Source organism: Carlito syrichta, unplaced genomic scaffold, assembly GCF_000164805.1.
Source record: "Carlito syrichta isolate Samal-C Ts95f unplaced genomic scaffold, Tarsius_syrichta-2.0.1 Scaffold315168, whole genome shotgun sequence".
Lineage (NCBI taxonomy): Eukaryota > Metazoa > Chordata > Mammalia > Primates > Tarsiidae > Carlito > Carlito syrichta.
Window position 1 is genome coordinate 259,543 of NW_007259264.1, and position 25,652 is coordinate 285,194.

The following is a 25,652-nucleotide window of genomic DNA, read 5'->3' on the forward strand; positions in this document are numbered from 1 at the left end:
AAAAAAAAAAAAAAAAGAAGCAGGATAAAAAAACCATATACATGGAAGAGGAAGGAGTCTGGAATGCGGGAAAAAAAATGGGCTTCTGGAGTGTTGGTATGATCGATTTCTGATAACTCATACTTTAATTAAGTAGTTTATTTAAAAAATATATACAGTATGATATTAACATTTAAAATATACAGAAACATAAATATATGTAAATTATAAGAAGACTTGGAAAGATATAAAAAATGTTAACATATCTCTGGGTTATAGAATCATGAGAAATCTTCCTTATACTTTTCTGCTTTATCTAGGTTTTCTTTTCTTTTTTTTTTTGAGTTGGAGTCTCACTCTGTCACCCAGACTGGAGTGCAGTGGCCACTCCCGGCCACTGCAGCCTCAACCTGCTGGGCTCCGGCGATCCTTCCGCCTCAGCCTTCCAGTAGCTGGAACTACAGGTGTGTGCTACCACACTCGGCCAATTTTTTGATTTATTGAAGAGATGAGGTCTCGAACCTGCGGGCTCAGGCAATCCACTCACCTCAGCCTCCCAAAGCGCGGGATTACAGGCTGAGCCACTGAGCCCGGCTTATCTAGGTTTTCTACAATAAACATGTATTACTTTCATAATCAGAAAAATATAAACTAAGATAATGATCCCTATCTCACACCATATATATATATAAGTAAATTAACTAAAAGTGGATCACAGATTTAAGTGCAAGTTTTATAACTAAAAGTATAAAATTCTGAGAGGATAACATAGGAATAAAGCTTTGTGACCTTAGGTTAGGCAATGATTTTTTAGATATCACACTAAAAGCACAAGTGACAAAAGAGAAAACATAAATTGTACCTCCTGAAAATTACTTTTGTGATTCAAAAGACTATCAAGAAAGTGAAAGACAATTCACAGAATGGAAACAAATATTTTAGAAATCATATACCTGATAAGGGACTTGTATTCAGAATGTATCAACAACTCATACAGTACAATAAATAATAAAAGACAAAGAACCCAACTAAAAAACATGTTTCAGGCAACTTGGCGAGACCTCATCTCTACAATAAATTAAAACAAAATTAGCCGGGCATGGTAGCGCATGCCTGTAGTTCCAGCTACTCGGAAGGCTGAGGCGGAAGGATCACCGGAGCCCAGCAGGTCGAGGCTGTGGTGGCTGGCAGCGGCCACTGCCCTCCAGCCTGGGCAACAGAGTGAGACTCCAACTCAAAAAAAAAACAAAAACAAAATAAAAATAAAAAACATGTTTCAAAGGACCTAAACAGACATTTCTCCAAAGAAGATATATAAATGGTTAATAAGCACATGAAAAGATGGTCAATATCATTAGCTACAAGAGGAATGCAAGTCAAAACATACTCCTCCACAACCACTAAGATGGGTATGGCAAAAAGATAAGTGTTGGCAAGAATATGAGACACTGGAACACTCACACACTTCTAATGGGAATGTAAAATAGTGCAGCCACTTTGGAAAAGTTTGACAATTCTTCAAAAAGTTAAGCATAAGGCTGAGTGTGGTGGCTCATGCATATATTCCTAACATTTTGGGAGGTTGAGATGGGAGGATTGCCTGAGCCCAGGAGTTCGAAACCAGCCTGGGCAACACAGCAAGATCTTGTCTCTACAAAAAATAATTAGTCAGGTGTGGTGGCATGTGCCTCCCAGCTATCTGGGAGGTTGAGGCAGAAGGAGCCCAAGGAGATTGAGGTTGTGGTGAGATGTGATTATGCCACTATACCCCACCTGGGTGACAGTGAAATCCCCAACTCAAAAAAGAAAAAACAAAAGTTAAGCATAGAGTTGCCACATGACACAGGAATTGTATTCCTAAGAGAAATGAAAATATATGTTCACACCAAAACTTGTATGTAAATATTCACATTACATGATATTCGTATTCATATTAGCTAAAACATTAATAAAAATATCCATACTAGCTAAAAAGTGGAAACTGAAATGTGTCATATTCATGCAATGGAATATTTGGCCATAAAAGGAATGAAGTGCTGATTCAGGCGACAACATGGATGAACTTTGAACATATTATGCAAAGAGAAAAAAGCCAGAAACCACAAATGTATTATATAATTCCATTTATGTGAAATGTCCAGAACAGGCAATTCCAAAGGGATAGAAGGTAGATTGTTGGTTGTCAGAGGCTTTGGGGAAAAGTGTAAGGAGAGTGACTGCTGATGGGCACAAAGTTTCTTTTTAGGGTGATTAAATGTGCTGGAATTAGATACTACACACCAGAGAACTATATACTTTAAATGAGTGAAATGTATGACATGTGAATTATACTTCAATAAAGAATGTTACTTTTTAAAAAATTATCCAGAGGCCATGCAGAAAAAAAAAAAGAATGAGAACAACTTATAGGGGGAAAATGATTTCTTCTAGCAAAGGTGCTCTCATAGCAATGAGGATTGTGCTACTGGTATTTAGGCTATCAGAATCATATTATAAACTTTCACTTTCAAGAGTACCATTTTGGGAATAAGAAAATTTTATAAGATTTGAAATATCCAAAATATGAGTGTCTATGTTAACCACTCGTCAAGATGAAGCTGACCAACAAAGCTGCTCTCACTGATCTGAGCTATGCACACTAAAAGAGATCCATGTTGTTTTCTGCAGGTTAGAAAGAGGTTTAACACAGGACAAAACAATTCCCTAGACAGAGGGAAAGAATACCACAGAGAATGCTGCCAAGATTGTAACTAGCCACTTCATGTTTGTGAGGGTATGACTGCATCATGACAGGCACGAAGGGCCAATGCCTTATCTGCGGGCTCTCCTAGAAACCTGATGATTTTACCCTGGGCCACACACCCCAAGACACCAAGACTGACTGGCTGGGAGCAAGGTGCTGGAGGATGCCCAATGGAGTGCAGGGCAGCTTACATGGAGTGCTAGGCTAGTCTCAACAGGTCACACACGCCAAATACTCCCACTTTCCCACAATTTCCTATCACCTATTTCCCCAGCATGAGGCAATAAGATTCTTTTCTGAGTCTACTCGGAGTTGTTGCACTTAAGCCTCTCTGAGTGACAAATTCTATAATGTACTGCTAGTTGCAAGTTTAACAGGACTAAACACGGCGGTGGGGGAAGTGGATTAGAGAGGTGTAATACACAGCCCCTGCCAACAGAGAGTTCACAGTGCAACAGGGAGCTGGGTAGGCACGCAGGGACACACATGACTAGGTCTCTGGGGAAACGAGGGGCCCACATAATCAATGCCATGGTGGTTCGAGGACTAGGGTAAGTTTGGGAAGGTTTCCACATGCCATTTACTCAGGAAATATGCATTATTCTTAGAACATAAAAATGTGCTCAATTTGTGAGGCAAGTATGAATAAGTAGAGTGTGGGCTCTGGAGTCAGATGGCGTGGGCTTTGTTGCTGGCTTGGCTAGTCTGTACCAAATGATTAAGAGAAAATGGCTTAACCTCCCTGGGCCTCAGCTTCCTTACCTACAATATGGAGATAAGAGAATGTGGTGAGGAGTCAGCTAATATGTTTAAAAGTCTTAGAACAATGTGAGGCCCATGAATGTTAGCTATTCATATTCAGAATTTCATGATAATGTCTTGACATATTATTGATGATTTCATACAGACTTCCCTATATGACGAAACCACTGAATACCTTGTTCTAAAAAGTTCTGATCATGTTCACTTATGCACAAAGATTCAAGAGAAAAGAACTGGATTGTTTAGGGAAAAAGACTTTTGAGTAGCCTGGCCTTAACAAGTGATTCAATGTAACCTAACACATATAGAGAAAAAAAAAACTACCATGATGGAGGCTGTTATATTCTTAAAAGAGAAGAAACGCAGTGGGATGATCAGATGTGACTGCATTGGTGAGTTACATGTGAATTAGGACCACACTGGGTCAGAGAGTGATGGTGGACTGGAAAGGAAGGGGAGGTGCTCCTAGATCCTGTGTTCTCTGAACCCAGAGGAGCAGTGCTGCCCCTGGGCCTCAGAGCTCAGGCTGCAGCACGCCAACTCTTTGCAGCCCCTGGCCATAGAGGAAAGCAGGCAATGCTGCTAAATGAGTGGCCCAGAGATGACTCAGGAAGGGAGTTGCAGTGAATCTGCACCTTAGACTTCTGGGAGAAGCTGCTTGTACCTAGATGTTATGGTTCACTAAATAAAACTCATGTAACTTCTCTCAAAGTATGAAGCACAGGTGCAGTTGTTTATTAGATCGTTTGTTCCACTTTTGCAACTAATGACAGCATAACTGGTTGGATCCTACTCCTCTGCCATGAGGGTCCTGCGTCTAGAGATATGTGGTCCTATATGGTAGCCATTGGCCACATGTGGCCACTGAGCACTCAAAATGTGCTGGCCCGAAGTAAGGTATGCTCAAAGTGTAAAACACATACCAATTTTCAAAGACTTAGTGTGAAGAGAAAAATGTAATGCATTATTTAATGCTAATTGAAATAAATAACTTAAATATATTGATTACATGTAAAAATGATAATATTTTGGATATATTGATTTAAATAAAATATATTAAATGAAATTTACCTTTTGACTTCTAAAATGTGGCTCTATGTCAGTCTTGTCCAACAGCACTTTCTGTGATGCCAGAAATGTTCTATATTTGTGCTGTCCAAGACATCTGCCACTAAGTCACATGTGGCCATTGAGCACTTGAAATGTGGCTGACGTAAGTGAGGAGCCAAATTCTAAATTTTACTTAATTTAAAAAAAATTTCTATTTAAGTAGCCCTATGTGGCTAATGGTTGGTGCAAAGCACAGTCTAGACCAGGGGCTGGTAAACTATGGCTCACAGCCCAAATTCAGCACACTGCATGTTTTCATAAATAAAATTTTATTGGAAAACACCCATGCTCATTTGCAGATGTCCATAGTTGCTTTAATGATGCAATGGCAGAGGAGTTGTGTCAGAGGCGGAATAGACCACAGAGCTGAAAATATTTGTTGTCTGGCCCTTTACAGAAAAAGTTTGCCAACTCCTGCTCTGTACCATCACTTCCCACAGGTTATTAATAGACATGTTCCATCATCCAAAAATGCAAATACAAGGCAGGGGTATTCCATGCTCAGGCATGTTGGGGTCAACATCAGGTTAAACAAACCCCAGGACATCTCACTGCCACTGTAGGACTTCTCAGAGCTTTCAACACTAAGGTGCACTGTGGGTTAACAGAAAGGGGCAGAGCAGGCAGCTTTTACTCAGCTGGTTTGACCATGACACTCTTTCTTCCAGGAGCACTTATTAACATTCTCCCAAGTTAGTGTACCTGCAACAGTTTAAGCATGTCCTAGACTCATTAACAAGCACAGTTTTTTTTGCATTTGGCAGTTCTCAGAATTGCGGGTATAATTTTTATAAGGAAATATCTAGCTTCTTATATATTTTACATCTCTAAATTCAGTGAAGGTAAATATCACATCATTTTTGGTTCTTTAACCAAAGATTCTAAACAAAAATTCTAACATTTTATGCCTGTGTTCATAACACTACTCCCTTTGTCCTATCTCCTGCCCTTTTGCTGGGCCTCCTCCAGCTCTTAGGTCTCCTTAATTTTGTCAACTACAACCTCAAAAGGAAAACTCACTGCATCTTGGTCACTGGCAGAATGAAAGCAACTCACTTTAGGTACCACAGATCACATTGCAAAAATATTCAGGGATGCAGACTGAATATTAAGAAGTTTAAGAAGTCTGAACAGTCACAAACATGTCACTTTCATTAGGAATAACTCCTCCTATAAGTTCTGTCAAAGTGGCAAGCCCACCCCTAGTCCCAGTAGCAAGAGAAAGAAAAGCAAGAGGAGGAAGCATTCAGAAGCATGACAACGCCTCAGCTGTGGCTTCTTACTCACCGCAATGCTAGAGAAAAGGCTGCTGTGAGAGTGCCTTTGGACAGACAAGGCCGGGATCTTGCCAGGCCACGGGTTAACAATACCTGAAAAAAACATTTTAACCGGTCAGGGGATGATACCAACTCTATATTATTCTATGTATAAAAAAAGAAGCAAAAAAGTAAAATGAGTGCTTCAGATAAAAAACCATATTGAGAGCTGGGCATGGTGGCATTCGCCTATAATCCTAGCTACTTGAGAGGCTGACATGGGAGGACCACTTTGAGGCCAGGAGTCTGAGATCAGCCTGGGCAACATAGTGAGATCCTAGTTCTAAAACAAAAACAAAAACAAAAACAAACTGCAATGAAATGTTTTTTAAGAAGTTAGCAGGCCAGACACGGTGGCTCACATCTGTAATCCTACCACTTTGGGAGACCAAGGCAGGAGGATTGCTTGAGCCCAGAAGTTCAAGACCAGCCTGGGCAATATAGTAAGCTTTCGTCTCTCTTAAAAAAAAAAAAAAAAAAAATTAGCTGGGTTTGGTGGCTCATGCCTGTAATCCCAGCTACTCAAAAGGCTGAGGTGGGAGGATCACCTGAGTCCAGGAGGTCAAGGTTGCAGTGAGCTGTGATTATGCCACTGCATTGTAGCCTGGGCAACAGAGCGAGAGCCTGACTAAAAAAAAAAAAAAAAAAGTTAAAGGAAGACAACTATAGAGGGTATAGAGTTTCATTCTATCACTTTCCCTACTTTAAATACTATATTTTAAAAATGTTTAAATAATAAAGTTAAAAAATTAACAGATAAGCCGGGCTCGGTGGCTCAGCCTGTAATCCCGCACCTTTGGGAGGCTGAGGTGAGTGGAATGCCTGAGCCCGTGGGTTCGAGACCCGCCTGGGCAGCGAGACCTCACCTCTACAATAAATCAAAAAAATTAGCCGGGTGTGGTAGTGCATGCCTGTAATTCCGGCTACTTGGAAGGCTGAGGCGGAAGGATCGCCGGAGCCTGCAGGTGGAGGCTGCGGTGGCCGGCAGCGGCCACTGCACTCCAGTCTGGGCGACAGAGTGAGACTCCAACTCAAAAAAATAAATAAATAAATAAAAATAAATAAAATAAAATAAAATAAAAATTAACAGATAATAAAAAGAATGCCAGACTTAAAATTTCAAGACATCATATTCTTTTAGAAGCAATTCAGTTACAGTGACAAGCAGAAGCCTCCCTACTGAAATATCTGTTGATGATAGCACCTTTTGCTGTCACACCATACCATAGGGTTGTCATGAGGTGACTATGAAATTAAGTTAGGAAAACAGCCCATCACAGTGCAGTGAGAAGAAGGACAGGCTCAATCAACATGACCTCTCGAATGCACAGAATCCACAGTACTTTCAAACAGCACTTAGGCTTCTGACAATTCCTGGAGGTGCATACTGGCACAACAAGGTACATGGTGCAAGGGGCGTTTGGAAATGTAATTGCAGGCACCAACCAAGAAGAAATCCGAGGTAGCAAGCCCTAAGGCTGCCTTCAACTTCAAGAGCCTGGATCATCCCTGCAGCCAAAAATGGGAGAGTATTAGAGGGATTCCAGTGTCACTGCTCTCTCTTCACCTGATTCAGAAGTAACCCAAAATGGGGGAAGAGAGGAGGACACAGGTATCAAGCTCTATCTGTGGAAAGTGTTTCTGTAAGGAGGGTATCAGACATGCTGAAACCACACATAAAACTCCAAGTGTTGGAGAGTGAGAGGTGAGAGGTCACAGATTAGGGGACAGGGTCACAGACCTGCTGCACAGAGTAAAATCCATGCTGGTTGAGATGTCCCATTATATTTGCACAAATGTGGTTCATGGCAGGTCGAAGACTCTCACCTAAATGAAGAAGAAAGTTTGAGGAAAAAAATCTTGCCATAATGTGACTTGTTTATGTGGGAGGGAAAATTATAATCCAGGCCCAGGGCCACAAGGAAATGAGATACGACTCGGCTTGCCTTCCTTTTCCTTCTGGCCTGCCTGCCACCAAAGCACAGGGAGGTACTGTGTATCTGGAATTCCATCTCTCCTGGAAGGCCTGGCTGAAGTGTCACCTCTTGGGAGACGGGTCCTATCACTCACTAGCTAGAATGATGACTCTGGCTCTGAGTCCTGGTAGTACCTTTTCTGATCCCCTTCTAGGATCTGGCACTTTCTACTCCCTGCGGACACCTCCACTCCCCACTGGGACATGGGCCTCCAGCAGGGTCCAGAGCTCAACAGTGTTTAGCTCCTTCCCAGAGTCCAGGATAACGCCGAAGATCAGCTCTCCCTGCTGCGCTGGAGTCTCTGCAAACGAAGTCACGTACTCTTCACTCTGTGAACTCCAACTCTTTCCAGCTCTCTGCAGAGACAGCGCTGCTTCAGAAAAGCCCGGGCCTGGCCTCACAAGGCCTCTGCCACCCCCAAGCAGGCTCAGACCCTTGTATTCTTCCCTCCAAGTACTCACGGTGTCATTGCCATTCTATCATACGAGTGACTTCTATTTCATGTCTGTTACCCCACCAGGCTCAGTTCTGTGAGGAAGGGAGCACCTGAAGCACTGGGGACAGTGACCTTTTCTGTCTCACTCCTCACTGTATCTCCAGTGCCTAGCAGGGTCTGGCACATAGTGGGCTCTTTGTTGAATGAATGAATGAAATGACTACATGAAATACATAAGCACACTTTTCAGGGAAGGAGGCAGGTTTACAATGCAAATTTTATGGGCAAAATAGAATTACTCGTTGCCTAATGACTTTCCAAATGAAATGACAAGGTTTCAGCGAATATTATCATTTGGAGGCTGAGGTACTGTGGCAGTTATAAAAATTGAGATCAGAAGAATCAAGCCTTTAAACATAAATTCAAAGAATGGGAGAGTATGATACACAATACTGAACATACTCTGAATACACAATGCAGTCTGATGGGAAGTGCCAAGAGCACTTTCATTCACATGGTCCCTGGGCTGTCACTGAGGTTTGTGGTGGCAGAAGTGCTTCTTACAAAGGAGAAAAGGTTCCCCAAGCTCTCTGTGGAAACGCCAGCCAGGAAAGATTTTGAAGCAAGTCTCACAAACCTTTTCCCCGAAGAATTTTCCATGTTGAAGTGTCTGTGAAGGTGATAAGCATCGTGAGGTACAGCGTGATGAGTCGGGAATCTTGTAAGATTTCAGGCTGGAAACAAAAGAGTAAGATTACCACACATGCCATCCATTCCAGGCAGTGAAGCAACCATTTCACAACTTTCTAAGTGCACTGAACTGGAATAAGTGAGTCAGAATGTAACTATGTCATCATTCTTTTTTCTTGTGAAATAACCATTTCAGGAATTAAATGGCCAAGGATTTTGGCACATTAATGCTTAACGAAGGGATCGAATACTACTGGGAATGGAGACTTGAGACTCTTTTGAAAACAAGATGACCAGGGTTGGCTTGCTGCATGTACTTTTGTCTGTCTATATGAACAGTGCAGTGACAGAGAAGAAAAGCAATTGAGTGCAACAGGCTCAGACTTCTGGATTCACCACTTACTAGCTATGAGATCTTGGGCAAGTTTCTTAACCTCTCTGTGCCTCGGTTTCCTCATTTGTTGCACAATGATAGTAACACTGTTTTCCTAATAAGGTTGCTATGAGGAATAAATGGATTAATGCATGTAAAGTTCTAAGAACAGTGCCTGGCAAATCAATAACTCCACACAAAGTTGGCTGTTGCTACAATTATGATAGTTCGTTATTTTCTAAGAGTAAGTCAGACAAAAGGCCTAACTACTTTCTAGGCTCAGAGACTCATAGCATGTACACCTGGAAGGGACCTTAGAGGCTCGAGTTCAAAGCCCCAAGCCCACAGAGGACAAGAGAGGGGAAGAGACTTATTCAAGACAACACAGGAAATCAGCAGAATTAGGACTAAAATTCAGATATTCCTGACTCCAAATCTAGTATCTTTTCTCGTAATGTCTGTTTCTTCGCACAATATTTTACAATTTGTTCAAGTAGAAGAGCTGCTTCTCAAAAAGCAGTCTGCTGTGCAGTGTAGCTACAGAAAGCAGAGAGAAGGGGATCTGCTTGGCTCAAGTGAAGGCAGGGAAACAACCTGCCTGTGTGGCTTGAGGCATTTCAGTGGAATTCCAGGGCTCTGAGGAACAGGGTGTGAAGACCACTGCTGAGCCATATGCTTCCCCTGACAAGTCGGCAGTGGCTTGCTACTGGCTTGCTTCCCTGGCTGGGTGGCAGCCAAGAGTCATTCCTGAGTGCCCTAAGAGGGATGCTTGGGAATGGATCACTGGGGATTCTGGGACATTTGCTCCATTCCTTGGTTGCTTCCTGAGTCCTTATCAACCCTCTGGCCCTAAAACCTCTCCCTCCTGATATGCAGAGTCAAAATGGTTGCTATTCATGTTTGCTCACACCCGTCTGTCTTCTCAGAACACAGGGCTGGACAAGTGACAGTATCCCATCCCTCTCACTAGCCACTGGTTGACTCAGAGACACACTCAGGATTCCATTGGGCTCTTAAGAATCCTCCCGGTTTTTGAATTGGTAGAGGAGACCTCCCTATTCTCTTTGGTCAAGACAGAGGAAGGATGTAAGGTTAGAACAACTGGTGACCATGATTACAGCAGAAGAAGATGAGGTATTCCCAAAAGGGAGCCAAGATGAGAGAAAGAACAAGAGAAGGCCCCACCCCACCCCGCTCTAGTTGCCCCAGCTGCTGTGTGTTCTATAACACGGCACGTTCTCTTTCTTGCTTTCTTGCTTAGCCTGTGTGTATAACCAGTTGTGTTCATGTTGGGTTTCTGTACTTGTAACAAGAGGATCAACTAGTATAACAGTACAGACCACAATACTCGTTGCATCAAATGAACGAGAAGGAAGATGGCAGTTTCCTGTGGCACACGCAGTCAGTGTTCAACATACCACACAACAATGAAGGGCTCATACTGGTCACAGCAACAAACCTCCTCTCTCCCAGAACAGGGCCTCAACTAACAATTCTTTACTAGACTCTAGCTAATAGATCTTCAAAGGCATAACCTATAAGGGAATCATGGGGACTCTGAAAGTTCAGACTCAAGGCTGCAGATAACAATGACATATTTACAGTTGGTTGGTTTGTTGTTGTTTTTTTACCTTGAGCTGCTCAAGAAACTCACAGCAATACCACAGAATGCTCTTGATCTGTTTAATCCATAGAAGGGTGAGATCCTTAGAAAGAGCCAGGGACACATACCACACCTACAAGTGGGAAAAAGAGGTATGTCTTGGGCAGTTACAGGGATCACATTACACATGCTCTAATCATTGGAGTTGGACTTATTAGCTCGGTCCAGGGCCAGATAAGGCAGCGGGGATGAATGGGTGAATAAGCAGCATATAAGACTTATTTAACACTAAATCCAAAGACAAAATAGCCTAGTAAGGGAATTTACTATCCTGCATAAGTGGCAAGAGTAGAATATAGCTTCTTGGACCATGAAAAAATGAAGGAATCACTTGTACTTTGCTTATGTTTTCCATCCACCACTTATTTGCATATGTGTATAAATTAGTAACAACTTGTAAAGCCCAATAGGCTGGTCTTTAAGAGCTTGTGGGAGACATTGCAGCTCCTGCCCACTTACCTTAGGTTCGTTCTCAGCATCCATGCTGCTCAGGACGCTACGACACAACCTCTCAAATCTCTGCAAAGAGACAGAATAGGGGTTATAAACTCCCACAACTGATGAAAAAGTGGGAAAGAGAAGGGAACAAACATTCAGCAGGCATCTGGCATGTGCAGGTATTATGCAAGGTGATTCACACACATGATTATAGTTATTCCTTCTAACAAATGTAGAAACTGAGGATCAGAAAGGGTTCCCAAACTGGTGTCCCAAGGGCTGTATAAACCTTACAGTATGTTTTAGAAACGGGTGTATTTCACATACAAATCCAGACTGAAGCCGGGCTTGGTGGCTCAGCCTGTAATCCCAGTGCTTTGGGAGGCTGAGGTGAGTGGATTGCCTGAGCCCGCGGGTTCGAGACCCGCCTGGGCAACTTGGCGAGACATCATCTCTACAATAAATCAAAAATTCGCTGGGCGTGGTAGCGCGCGCCTGTAGTTCCAGCTACTTGGAAGGCTGAGGTGGAAGGATCGCCGGAGCCCAGCAGGTCGAGGCTGCAGTGGCCGGGAGCGGCCACTGCACTCCAGTCTGGGTGACAGATTGAAACTCCAACTCAAAAACAAAACAAAACAAAACAAATCCAGACTGAGACTTCTTTCGAAAAATAACATCAATCTGACAAACTTGAGTTTGGATTCCTGCAGAATAGTTGCTGTCTCAACTGTGCTCTGTAGTCTGCCATTTTGTAAGCACCATGGATATTGACTTTAGCCTCACAGACATCAGTCAAAGGCTGGCAGATCATCACTTTTATCCCAAAATGCCAAAGGAAGAAGGATGGAAACTGGAAAACAGACTATCATTTGGTTATACCAATCCCAGGTCTACCCTTAAAAGCATATGATGCTGGGTAGGTAGCCCTAGCACACCGAGCTGCAGTTTCCTTCTCTGGAGAATGAGGGTCACCTCCTTGGGCTTGTCTATCTTCATCCACATGGTCATGTGTTCACTGTCGGCATATTGCTTCCTCTCCTGCTAGGCTACGAGCCCCTTGGGGGTAGAGCCCCTGCCCAGGTAGAGCCTGTCTTATTTCCTCCCAGGGCCCCAGTGCCTGGGAGAGGAATGACACAATGTGAGGCTTAGCAACAGCAGATGTCTAACAGCTGGTCACATGGAGACACCCTCGATAGTATCATTAAGGTTAATGTAAACAACAAGCTTTCCAGGAATTGTATTTTCCAGGCTGCTTATTCTAATCCCAAGGGTGCAAGCTGGCACTGTGGTTTGTGGAATATTATAAGAATTTCAAATCAGTTGCTAGCTTTTACAAATTAGAACACTGAGCATAAAGACCCAGATCTCCAACACCTCTTTAAAAAAGAAAATCAGAGTATGGGTCCACCAGCAGCTAGAGCCAAGTGGCAGATGCTACCTTTGGGTAGGGCAGGCCACAGCCCTGCCGCTCCCTTTCGTGTCACCACTGCTGCCTGTCAGCTACTGTTTATTACCATGCACGTTTCATACTATGTTGTGTCTCATACATAGCTTCTTTTACTCATTTACCTAAATTTCCTGGCTCCTGGATGCATCTGAGTCCAACTGGCACTCATAATAGTCAATGTGAAAAGACTCCCAGAAGCACTGGCATAATCCCTCCAAAACAGGTCCCAAGAAAACAAAATGGACAGGATGAGGGGTGATGGTACCTACCTCACAGAGCTGCTGCAAGAACAAGGTGAGTTAACATTTATAAAACACGAAAAAAAAGAACATGGAAGTACTGTGTGTGTCTGCACTTATTACTTTACCTCGTTATCCTCTTTGATTCTAAATAAGAACAGCAGTTTCCTGGCAATCTTAAAAACACAAAGTGCGCTTCTTTTACTGGACCCAGAGTCATCTGCTGTGAAAAACTCATCGATCTCTCTCCTAGGGAGGGAAGGGTAAAATAAGACAACTTTAATTAAGAGCTTATAGCACCCAGAAGGCTTTCCAAGAACTCTAAGAGAAAATTCATATCTTTTCTATTAACTGGAAGCCAGAGAAAAACATGCTGGGGAGATCCTGGCACCCACCTGATATCTCTCTGCAGTTGCCTCCGACACAGAAAGCTCCGGACATGTGCCTGGATCTCCACAGCTGCCCGCTCCCGCTCCTTCTGCACAAGCCTTTCTTCTCGAGCCTGACGGGCGCGATCGATGAACCATGCTCTTGAGGTCTGAGATACAGTGAACATGTTTGCAAACTTGCACAGACCCTGCAGGGAAAACAAGTGAGAAATATGTATCACAATCAACCAGATGATGAGCTACTGGAGACTGTTGTGTGAAAAAACGCACAGAGAAAGGGGCTCAAGAGCAAAGGCTGGGCAGGGTCCTGGGCAGCAGTAGAGACACTTGGGACCCTCCAGCCCCCTCCATGGCTAACGGTTCTCCTGGCACAAGTCCCAGCTTCCCAGCTGCACCTGGCATACAAGTCACCAAGACCAGAGATGCCATATCCTATATTAAATAATCACAGCTTAAGAAAAAGAGCACAAGCCGGGCTCAGTGGCTCAGCCTGTAATCCCGTGCCTTTGGGAGGCTGAGGTGAGTGGATTGCCTGAGCCCGCGGGTTCGAGACCCGCCTGGGCAGCGAGACCTCATCTCTACAATAAAAATTAAAAAAAAAAAAATCAGCCGGGCATGGTAGCGCATGCCTGCAATTCTGGCTACTTGGAAGGTGAGGCGGAAGGATTGCTGGAGCCCAGCAGGTCGAGGCTGCGGTGGCCGGAAGTGGCCACTGCACTCCAGTCTGGGTGACAGAGTGAGACTCCAACTCAAAAAAAAAAAAAAAGAAAAAAGAAAAAGAGCACAGTGTCTGGCATAGGACAAGGGCAGGGTCTGCACAGGTTTAACAATGAACAAAGCAGGACTCAATCCCGCCCATAAAGCTCTAATTCAGACCAGGATCCTCTAAGTCAAAGGTTCCCAGATAACTGAATTTTCTGGAGTACTTCATGATATTTAGAAAGTCAACCTTGAGCAGTCAACTTTTATTTTTCCAAGTAAAACTTGAAGAAAAAAAAAATCAAACAGCATTGTTTACTGTCACCATTATCTTATTCATCTATTTACTCAACAGATGTTTATGGGTGTCTAATTTGTGCCCAGCACAAAAAAGAGGGCCATTTTAACAGTAACAAAGCAAAAGGAAAATGATTCAGAATGCAAGACAGCTCATTAAATCAAATATGCTTGGTCTTACAAATAACTTATTCCAAGGTCCTTGTGGTTTCCATCCTGCTAAGGACCAATGAAGTCTTTCCAACAGAATTGGTCCTGTCTACTGACAGGCGATTTCTGGACACGGGTTCTAAATTACACATTATGTTTTTATCTAAATCACCAATAACTGTCTTTGCCCAGAGGGATGGTTTTGGGTAGCAGCTAAAGCACACAGCACTGACCCATGAAGAATCTCATACTAGACACTGGATGCCTGACAACTTTCACTCTACACAAAAATGCACATCAGTCCAGCTGACAAAAATACTGAAGTGAATTATTCAGAAATTCAGACTTCCGAAAAACAATCCCTTTACCAGGTTACTTCATTAAAGGCAGCACCCACATGAAAACACCATCCAAAAAGAAAAGTTTATGCTAGGCTCCTGCCACATGAACATATCAAGGGACCTCTGTGGTCCCTTTCCAACAGTGATTCACACCTGTCAAACAACATCAGGGCTTTGTCAATATATAGGTCCATCATCAGTAATTCTTGAAATAAATTAACAGAGCCCACCTGACCATATGAGGAAGGGTAAAAAAACAGTAGTCTGGCTAGGCGTGGTGGCTCACTCCTGTAATGCCAGCACTTTGAGAGGCCAAGGTAGGAGGATGGCTTAAGGCATGGAGTTCGAAACCAGCCTAAGCAAGGCAACATAGTAAGACTCCATCTCCACAAAAAATAATAGCTGGGAGCACCAGTACATACCTGTAGTCCCAGTTACTCAGGAGGTGAGGTGGAAGGATCACTTGGGCCCAGGAGGTCAAGGCAGTGGGGAACTATGATCACACCACCACAAAAAGGGGGGAAGGGGAAAAGATTGGTTTTCTGAATCATTCACTCTTCTCACCCCAGCAATGGAAATCTGGAGAGCTCACCTGAGGACCTGCCTGTGTCACAGAAATGCCAGGTGATCACTGGTGATCTTATGCAGGACTCACAGCCAAAGATAGCATCTCATTTCAGAGTTTATTTTTCCTGACAGGAGTAGGAAAAAAGAAAATCCAGGCTTAGGGTTAAGTTTTATAGGTGTGGCAGCATATGTCTTTCTCACTGAATACAAATAATAAATACAGTGCCATGGTTTTTAAAAAACACTTGTGTCCCCTTTAGTTACCATCTTGTCTAATTGTTAGACTGTATCTCCTTAGGTGCTACAGTTTAAAGGGAATAGATTGAAAATAATCTTATAGGAGTTGCTGAATTAAGGCTGTGATAGTAAGGAAAAATAACACGTAGAGGTGATAGACTGTTAAAAAAAGTTACTGAAAATTATGCTTGACATTTTTAACGATGTGAAAAAACATTATGCCTTAACAGTGAAAAAAGGACTACCTGTGAACCAATATGAAAAAAGGACTACCTGTGAAAAGTGAAAAAAGGACTACCTGGGCGTGGAGGCTCACACTTATAATTCCAGCACTTTAAGAGGCCAAGACAGGAGGATTGCTTGAGCCCAGGAGTTTGAGACCAGTCTGGACAACACAACAAAACTTCATCGCTACAAAAAGTAAAAAAATTAGCCAGGTGTGATGGTGTGCACCTCTAGTCCCAGCTACTTGGGAGGCTAAGGCAGATCACCTGAGTCTCAAAGGTCAAGGATGCAGTGAGCCATGACTGTACCACTGCATCTAGCCTGGGCAGCAGAGTGAGACCCTGCCCTCAAATAAAACAAACAAACAAACAAACAAATAATTTTGGCCACACACAGTGGCTCACACCTGTAATTCCAGAACTTTGGGAGGCCAAGGCAGGAGGACTGCTTGAGCCCAAGAGTTTGAGACCAGCCTGGGCAATACAGTGGAGCCCCATCTCTACAAAAAATTTTTTAAAATTAATCAGGCATGGTGGCACATGCGTGTAGTCCTAGCTACTTGAGAGGCTGAGGGGAGGAGACTCTGTGCCCAGAAATTGGAGGCTGAGGCGAACTGTAATTATGCCACTGCACTCCAGCCTGGGAGACAAAGTGGGACCCTAACTAAAAACAAAGGAAAAAGAAAAATGCATGAGCACACACAGATACAGAATTGGTATGAAATATACTAACACATTAAGAGTGGCTGTTTTGAGGTAGTGGAATTGTGGGAAATGTTCCACAGAAGGCTTGTGGTGAAGCACAGAAGAGGCACATGTATGGTCTGAGGAGTCACACATAGCAGGAGTCAGTCCCTAGCTCTGCCACATACTGTGGGGAGAGTCTCAGAGTCTTTTTGTCTTCATCTGCTAATCTGCTCAGAGGCCAACCATGACTAAATGAGATAACATTCATCAAGAACCTATCGAGGTGTGCACAGTCAGTAAATCTAACGGATCGATTATTTTTATAGACCAAGGATTTTGTAAAACTCTTCAGTAGAAGCTCCTGTCTGCACAATCACTAAGGTTCTTCAGGTAGGAAATAATGCTGGCACCCTTAAGTTTTCACCCACTAAATTTTTTCCTATCCTTGAATGTACTAGGATTCACCAGTCCTGGCCCTTGGGCTATGTGGCCTTGCCCCTGCTGTTTAGACTAGGTAACAGCTTCAAGCTCCTGAGAGCTGCAAAAGAGCAGAGTCCGAGCCAGGAGCACAATGTTATGTTCCCTCCATAATAGGTAGACAGACAATCCCTCACTGGCAGGGGCTACACGAGATCATAAGGGGAAGAGGGAGCCTTCCTAGCGGAAAAACAGTTGCATGTAAACTGTGCTACATTCCTATAAGACTATCTCAAAACCATCACTTCTCCCAGGGGGCCTCCCAAGAGCCCTTCCCTGAGATTATCAACCCCTCAGTAACATTACTGATTGGTTTCTGATTATACCACTTAATAGCCTATGCTTTGCAGTCTTTTTCATCCTTTCTTATATACGTTCTCAATCTGCATAGTGTGTACTCTAGCTCATCAATCAAAACACACAGTCAAATATATATTAGTACTTATTCTGTGAAATACCATGGAGAGCCGGGCTCGGTGGCTCAGCCTGTAATCCCACGCCTTTGGGAGGCTGAGGTGAGTGGATTGCCTGAGCCTGCGGGTTCGAGACCCGCCTGGGCAGCGAGACCTCATCTCTACAATAAATCAAAAAATTCAGCCGGGCATGGTAGCGCGCGCCTGTAGTTCCAGTTACTTGGAAGGCTGAGGCAGAAGGATCGCCGGAGCCCAGCAGGTCGAGGCTGCGGTGGCCAGGAGCGGCCACTGCACTCCAATCTGGGTGACAGAGTGAGATTCTAACTCAAAAAAAAAAAGAAAAGAAAAGAAATACCATGGAGAATCAAAGAAAGGGTTGTGTGTAGCAGAAAAAGCCTTGGATCAGAGAAAGTAGCCCTTAGTGGTTGTTTTTAAGTTCTGATTCTACGTATCATTTAGCTAAGTTATTCATCCTATTGGGACTCAGTTTCCTTATCTGTAAATTGAGGATAATACTACCTACATTCTAGGGTTGCTAAAAGGATTAAACGAAACATTTGCCCTTCTGAACTCCAATATAGTCATCACACACAACATTGTGATTATGATTAAATGGGAAAATATTAATAAGGACATCTGAAAGCATATAGCATGTAAGTGAGCTTTATCATACTGTACTAAAGAAACTTACAATATACTTAGAGGAACAAGAATTATATAGGTGAAAGGTTAGGAAACCAGAGACTGGTGACAACTGAGATCATTTAAAAAAGAAAATAAAATGAGAACCCACTATGTGTCAAGTCCTTTCTATGTGATCTCATCTAAAAAGGACTGCAACCCTATGAGATCATTTATTATCTCCTCTAGTTCAGTTTAGACCATTAGTAAGTGGCAGAGCCAAGATTTTAATAATGACAGGATTCAGACTCCTGTCTACCTCTATATTCCCATGAGACCTGTTCAAAAATCAGTCTTTTCTGGATGAGGTCAACTTCATGGAGAATAACAAAAGCGCATGACGGTCCAGAGAATACTGTCCTAAGGTGAAGCACCATAAATACCAACAGCTGATTGAGCCTAAGAGGATTCTCCCTCTACAGTGGGAAGAGCTGGGCCGTCAGGCTAAATGACTATCACCATTTGTTAAGGGCAAATCATGTATCAGACACCTGTACATGTACTTAACCAACCCTGTCTTTTTGTCTCAATAGTTTTATTTTTATTTAAAGAACAGGCAACAGGACTTCAAGAGACTATCAATAAGAACAGCTATCATTTATTTAAAACTGCAGCCTATCTAGGTGGGTTTTATGACCAAGTCCACCTTCATACAGAGAAAATGAAATGTAGAGAGGACGTGACTTGCCGGAGGTCGCTGAGCTCCAAAGCTCCACGGTTATCTCCAAAGCAATTATTTACCGTTAAGGAAAACAGAAAAGACCCAGAGCTCCCTCACTGACAGAAAGAACCCGGGAATGCAAGACTACTCATGGGGCTAAGCTGGAGTTAAATTACGACCAAGTTTTTCTTTATCCAGAGCTGACTATCAGGCATGGCACTAAAACAGTAACATACAACACTTTCTGTGAAACTAATGATTCTATTTTACAGAAGAGGAAACAGACTCAGAGAGGTGAGGGAACTCACCCGAGGTCACACAGCGAGCGAACAGGATTCGAACTCCCGTTTGGGTGACTCCTGGGGCCCAGCGTCTTTCCTTGACATCAACAACCATAATAACAAATCCCTTCTGCCCAGCATTAGTCCGTTTGTAAAGGCCTATAGCCCCAAAGTTAAAACATATGGACAGGGCCGCAGAGTCCCCCCCCCCCCCCACAGGTCCCCAAAGCCAGGCCCAGCACCAGTCTCTCCGACTGGGCCAGGCCGCCTCCCTCCAAGTCCCGGTCCCCACCCAGAGAACCACCAGCCCTGTTCCCACTAGCTACCCGCAGGCCGTAGACCTTTATCCGCTCGAGGCCCCAGCACTCAGGGTCGAAGTCGCAGCTGCAGCCTCCTCAGCCCCAAATCCCCGAGTTCTGCCAGACCCGGGGCAGCGGCCGAAGCAAGACCGCCATCTTGCCCCGGGGTATTCTTTCTCAGAACTCCGCCGGGAAGCAAGCATGCAGTCCCTGAAAAAGTCAGTTCCGCAAAGCTTACTCGCCCGGGAAGGAAAACTTCTCCACACCTTGTTCTCCCCTCTGGCAGATAAAAAAGGGTATCTGGATAAGTGTCTGAGCCAGCCAAGAGAAGCTGGAACCCATTCCGGCCAAGCAAGTTGGGAGGAAGGCAGCCGACGTCGAGAGGCACGGCGGATGCTTTAGAAAGTTGCCCTCTGCGGGGCGGAAGTGGGGTGCGGACAGCGGAAGTTTCTGCCCGGGCCCCGCCTCTGCCCCCGGCTCGTGTGAGCTGGGTGTTTCCTGCTTCTTACAGTCCAGGTTTGGAGACTCCGTCGTCCTTCGGCTTTTCATGGTAAGGAGGGCGGTGCCCAACTGCTGGGGGCTCTGGACAGCCGAGGGAGCCAGGCAGCGGAGAGATAAGGGGAAGGGACCGAGAGGAGAGGGTGCGACGAGGGGCAGTTGCGATGGTGGAGAGGCGGTGGGGGAATTGACTGGGGGCAAGCCGGGGGTGGGGGAAGGGCTTTGAATGGAGAATGGGGGGGGGCTCCCTGGCAGCTAGGAAACCGGGCAATGTCTTTGGGGGTTAGGGAGTGGATATTTGGGGTGCGTGGGGCGGGGGAGGGTCCTCTGAGTCTTGAGCGCTTGTGGCAGATCGGGAGTTGGTGATTATGAGAACAAAAGATGTCATTGAAAAGGGACATTTGGGGTGAAAAGGAGGATTTGGAGGATTGTGAAGGAGAGGCTGTAGATTCAGCAAGGGTGAAGTGGGATTCCTTGGGGCGGAGCGTTTGGAGTTTTGGTGGTTGTGGCTGGAGTCGCTGGAAATGTGGCAGCTGCTTTCCGGCGCGTTTGAATACACGGGCGAGTGGGGGAAGGAAACCGGGAGCCAGCAGACAGATGTGCGCTCAGGGCCTGGGATTCCGGGGAGGCGTGCCAGGGCCTGAGGTCAGGGCGCCTTCACCGCGGAGCCTCAACTGGCGCCTGGGTACCTATCTGGTCACTTCCTTTGAGGCCCGAGGTGGCTGTGCCTGAGGTCACAGGGCGTCTTAACATGCTGCCTCAGCTCTAGGGAGGTTTGTGTGCTTGGGATTCTCAAGGATCTGTTCCTTGAATAGCTTTTTGATCCTGGGTGGGATTGACCAAAGATCCTCCCAGACTTTCTTTCTATTGCTTGTTTGTCACTTCCCTGGAAAGTGCAGTCTTTAGGGAAGATCAGTCCGGTAACACCACTGAAGAAAATGAGTCAGCCTGTATCTGACGTTGACTGGTCTGTTCCGTGTTGTGCAAAATAAGGGAACAAAGGCCCCATAAATCAGCTGTTCCCAGACTGGTCTCACACTAGCATCAGTGTCACTTGGGAGCTTGTTTAGACTGGCCAGATTTAAGCCTTACCACAGACTACTGGATTGGACAGTCTGGGATTGGAACCCATTCATCTGTTTTTTTGTTTTTGTTTTTGTTTTTTGAGTTGGTGTCTCACTCTGTCTCCTAGGCTGGAGTGCAGTGGCACGATTCCGGGCACCGTGGCCTCGACCTGCTGGGCTCAGGCGATCCTTCCACTTCAACCTTCCAAGTAGCTGGAACTACAGACACACGCTACCATGCCCAGCTAATTTTAGTGATTTATAGTAGAGACAAGGTCTCACCAAATTGCCCAGGCTGGTCTTGAATCCCCAGGGCTCAGGCAGTCCTCTTGCCTCGGTCTCCCAAAGTGCTGGGATTACAGGCTGAGCCACCACGCCCGGCCCCTATTCATCTGTTTTAACAATCCTTGCAGAGGATTAGAGTAGTGATTTCATGATTTGGGCTGTGTAAAGAGAGACATGAGAGGGGGAGTCAGAGAGCCCTTGTCGTTCTGATTCTTAGTTTTTTCCCCTGAAAAGTGGGATTGGTGATAAACATATTTTTCACTAGACCACCGAGAGAAATAGGCCAAGAATTTGTGTGCTAAACACAGGAAGAGAATGTTGGAACATTTGGAATTAGCAGGAGCTGTTTTGGATATGAAATAATGCCACAGTTATGTGGCTGATGGGATTTAGTTTGGTTGGAATGGAACAGTAGACTACTGAGTTATAGAAATTTCTCCCCCTACCCCTTAGTTTGAGGAAGTTTAAGAACTACTAGCCTCTATAGTTTTTCTTAAACTTCTCTGTAGGAATCCCTGGAGCTGATATTTTTGTCATGCATCCCTGGCAATTCTTAGGTCAAGCTTAAGCGCCTGACCTCAGTGGCAGTGAGCCTTGGTCCCATATCGGAGTCACCTCTAGTTTTTTAAACACTAGTGACTGATCTGCCACCCACTTCCTCTCTAAGATTCTGGTTAATTGGTCAGGGGTGTGGCCTAGGCAGGCACTGGTGTTTTTTTAAGCACATCCAGGTGATTCTAGTTGTCAGGAGTCACTTTTCTTAAAGCTTGAGGTACAGAAGGGAAACTACACACAGGACTAGGTGCCAAATACTTTAACATTCATTCCCTGTAGGTTATTTTAAAGATTATGGCTTTAGCACCCCGTTTTACAAGTTAGGAAACTGAGACTTGGGTTAAATTGCTTGAATATCCTTCAGGAAGTAGAGGAACTGGATTGCAGGCTAGGATCACCAGATTCTTAATCAGGGCACACATGAGACAGTTCTACAAATAAGTGTATAGAAAACAGGGTTAGGGGTTTGGTGCCTATTTCTGTCTTCTTGCCTAGATCTTCTTTCAAGTCATCTATTTTCCCCCTTCAGCTGATTTGTTTTTTCAAGCATGCACACATGACTGTGGCTGTGAAGCTATGGAGTAGGGACTTGCTTTTGTTGATGGTTCTTTGGTTTATTTTTATGTGTAGGTCAGGAATACACGGGGCCAAGACCATGGACTTAACTGTAGCCTAATTAAGGGGTACAGTACTTTTCAGAACAGTGGGTTGTAATTTTGGAGAGCATTAGAATCACCTGGGAGAATTTTTATAATGCTATCACACCCCTAGACCAATTACATCAGAATTTCCACAGATAGGACCCAGGCAGCAGTGTTTAAGTTCCCCAGGTGATTCCAGTGTTCCACCCATCAGAGAGCCACCATTTAGAATCAGCACCAGTATATTCAGGGAAAATGGGAAGAAGAGAAGCCTACTCACCCATCTAGCCAAAATAAACTTCTGATTGAATAACATCCATAACCAATATCTCAAGTATTATCTCTTGTTTCTTGTAGCCGGTTTTGCTCTCTCCTGCCCCACCTCACCAAGCCTTTAGACAAGTAGAAAAGCAGGATCCCAGAAGGGATGGGAGAGAGTCCTCTGTGGAAAGGTTTGCTGTGAGAGGTTTATCATCCACCACTTTGTGTCTTTGGTTCACTGTAACTTGGGCTCAGGGTCATGAATGCAGCCAAAACTTTTTCTCCCAGGGCCTCTCCTGGTACTAGGTTGACTGACCTTTGGAGGGGGTGGGCTCTGGAAAGGTTTAGAGCTTTTGTTGCCTAATCTGGAGTCTCATGCTAGATCAGGATTGTTTCTGCCTTTATCTCTTAGTAATTCAGTCTGTCATTAGAGCTGGAAACAGTTGCCAAAGTGGAGAAGATAATTTGAGACTTGAACACATTCTCAAGTCATCATAATTTGAGTGTTTCTTGTCTGAGTGTTTACCCTGAACCAGGGACTGCTTGGTGCTTTCTCTTGAATCCCTCTCGACAGCCCTGGGAGGAGGTAGGGCTGCTGTCTCTGTTTAGAGATGGACTGGACTATGACAGATGTCTCACCCAAACTCCTACAACTATTAAGTGGCAGGGCCAGGGGCTTGAACACAGGTCTGACTACCAAACCCTTAAGCACACCTTACCTCCCATCTTTTTTCAGGGCTTTTTGTACTTTTTAAAGAAGTGAGGTGGGGTTCTCCTTTCTCAACTTACATGTCATAGCTCTAAACATACCGAGTGTGATGGGCTCCAGGCCAACAGGGACATATCACATCCTTCACTTGCTCTGTCACTGACTCAGCTGCTGGCTGAGATTGACTGACCTTCTCTGGGTATGGTATCCAAATCCACACAATGGAAATAAAATCGCTGCCTCCCAGCATTGTTTGGATTTTTAAAAGTTGCATGAAGTGGTAGAAATTGAGTGGCCAATGGGTACAGAGGGAGCCCTGGCAGTTTCTCTTGATTGTATTGGAGTGGTGGCTACACAGGTGCTTATATTGATCAAAACTCATCAAACTGTACACTTAAAATACACTTTTTTGTGGGGGGGGGAGTCAGGGTCTCACCCCATTGCCAAGGCTGGAGTGCAGTGGTATGATCATGAGTGCAGTGGTATGATCATGGCTCACCACTGCCTTGACCTGGGACTACAACTGTGCACCACCCACCCAGTTAAATTTTTTATTTTTTTATTTTGTAGAGACGAGATCTCTCTATGTTGCCTAGGCTGGTCTCAAACTCCTGGGCTCAAGCAATCCTCCTGCCTTGGCCTCCCCAATTGCTGGAATTACAGGTGTGAGCCCCATGCCTGACTAAAATACACTTTATTCGATGCAAATTACCTTTTAAAAAATATTGAGAAGCCAAAAAAAAAAGTACAGTCATGTGCTACACAAAGACATTTCTGGCAGTGTTGAACTGACTGCATATAGAACAGTTCTATAAGATTATAATGGAGCTGAAAATTTCCTGTCACCTGGTAAAGTAGCTATTGTTTTAGTTGTAGCACATTACTCACGATGTTTTTGTGATGTTGCTGGTGTAAACAAACTTACTGAGCTGCCAGTTCTGTAAAAGTATAACACACAATTATGTACAGTATACAATATTTAGTAATAAAGGACTAGTATCCAACATACAAATGAGTTCTGTTCTGAGAGTGCCTTTGCAGGTCCAATTAGTTTTAAGTCCAACACAGTTAGCCTAGGTATGCAACTGACACAGCCAGCTATATAGTACTGTATGTATTTAACAGACTGTACTGACACCTAGTGAAGAGAAGTAATACGTTAAAAAAATGCAGGTGCGCATTGTTAAAGTTTGTAACTTGAAGGTTCATATGTAGGGGACTTATTGTATATTACTGGTTTATGTATTTTCTGTACTTTTAATTGCTATTTGAGTGTGTACTCTTTCTACTTATTAAAAAAAAAAAGTTAGCCTAGGCATCATAGCAAGACCTCATCTCTACCAAAAAAAAAAATCATAAAATTAGCCAGACATGGTGGCACACCTATAGTCCCAATTCTCAGGAGGCTAAGGTGGGAGAATCACTTGAACCCAGGAAGTTGATGCTGCAGTGAACTGTGATCATGCCACTGCACGCCAGCCTAGGAGACAAAGAGTGACCCCCAACTCAAAAAAAAAGGAAAAAGAAAATATTTTTGCACAGCTATACAAAGTCTGTGTTATATAAACTGTGTTATTACAAAAGAATAGAAAAATTAAAAGTTTATAAAGTAAAAAGTTCCAGTAATCTAAGGTTAATTTATCACTGAAGAAAAAAATCTTTTATAAATTTAGCATAGCCTCAGTGTCCAGTGTTTGTAAAGTCTGCAGTAGTGTACAGTAGTGTCCTAGGCCTTCACATTCACCCCCACTCACCCAGTGCAGCTTCCAGGCTGCAAGCTCCATTCTTGGTAAGTGCCCTAGCAAATGTATCTCTATTGGTTTTTTGGGGTCTTTTATACTGTACTGAAGGAGGCAAGGACATAAGTTGACAAGGTCTTTATGTCTTAAAACACGCAAACTTGACATGGTCAAGTCTTGGTCTTTGTGTTTTTGGCTTGGCTTTAATAAGAACTTGATCAATTTTTTTTTTTTTTGGATGTTTGTACTTGAGAGTGTTGACTTATTAGCAATTAGTTAGTGTGACCTCTAGTCTGTGTAGTCTGGATGTGGCCTGTCTTGATCATAA

The 25,652-nt window shown here is 44.0% G+C and overlaps 2 protein-coding genes across 6 annotated transcripts in view; one reads left to right on the forward strand and one right to left on the reverse strand.

Moving 5' to 3' along the window:
* Nucleotides 1-19,756, reverse strand: part of UBE3B (ubiquitin protein ligase E3B) — a 55,900-nt gene extending 36,144 nt beyond the window's left edge. Inside the window, exons 1-9 of one of the 3 annotated variants that reach the window (XM_008072429.2) lie at nt 19,615-19,756; nt 15,638-15,737; nt 13,565-13,746; nt 13,298-13,418; nt 11,508-11,567; nt 11,017-11,121; nt 8,960-9,056; nt 7,652-7,737; nt 5,882-5,964 (exon numbers count right to left, since the gene is read on the reverse strand). In XM_008072429.2, the coding sequence (XP_008070620.1) occupies nt 5,882-5,964; nt 7,652-7,737; nt 8,960-9,056; nt 11,017-11,121; nt 11,508-11,567; nt 13,298-13,418; nt 13,565-13,725 (713 nt within the window). In that variant the 5' untranslated portion in view covers nt 13,726-13,746; nt 15,638-15,737; nt 19,615-19,756. Of the gene's footprint in view, nt 1-5,881; nt 5,965-7,651; nt 7,738-8,020; nt 8,420-8,959; nt 9,057-11,016; nt 11,122-11,507; nt 11,568-13,297; nt 13,419-13,564; nt 13,747-15,637; nt 15,738-19,300; nt 19,453-19,614 lie in introns of those variants that run through there. The other 2 variants (XM_021706128.1, XM_008072430.2) reach the window with 2 other exon arrangements.
* Nucleotides 19,757-19,834: 78 nt separating this feature from the next.
* Nucleotides 19,835-25,652, forward strand: part of KCTD10 (potassium channel tetramerization domain containing 10) — a 29,856-nt gene continuing 24,038 nt past the window's right edge. For all 3 annotated transcript variants that reach the window (XM_021706129.1, XM_008072431.2, XM_021706130.1), the window contains exon 1: nt 19,835-20,122. In XM_021706129.1, the coding sequence (XP_021561804.1) occupies nt 20,120-20,122 (3 nt within the window). In that variant the 5' untranslated portion in view covers nt 19,835-20,119. The remainder of the gene's footprint in view (nt 20,123-25,652) is intronic.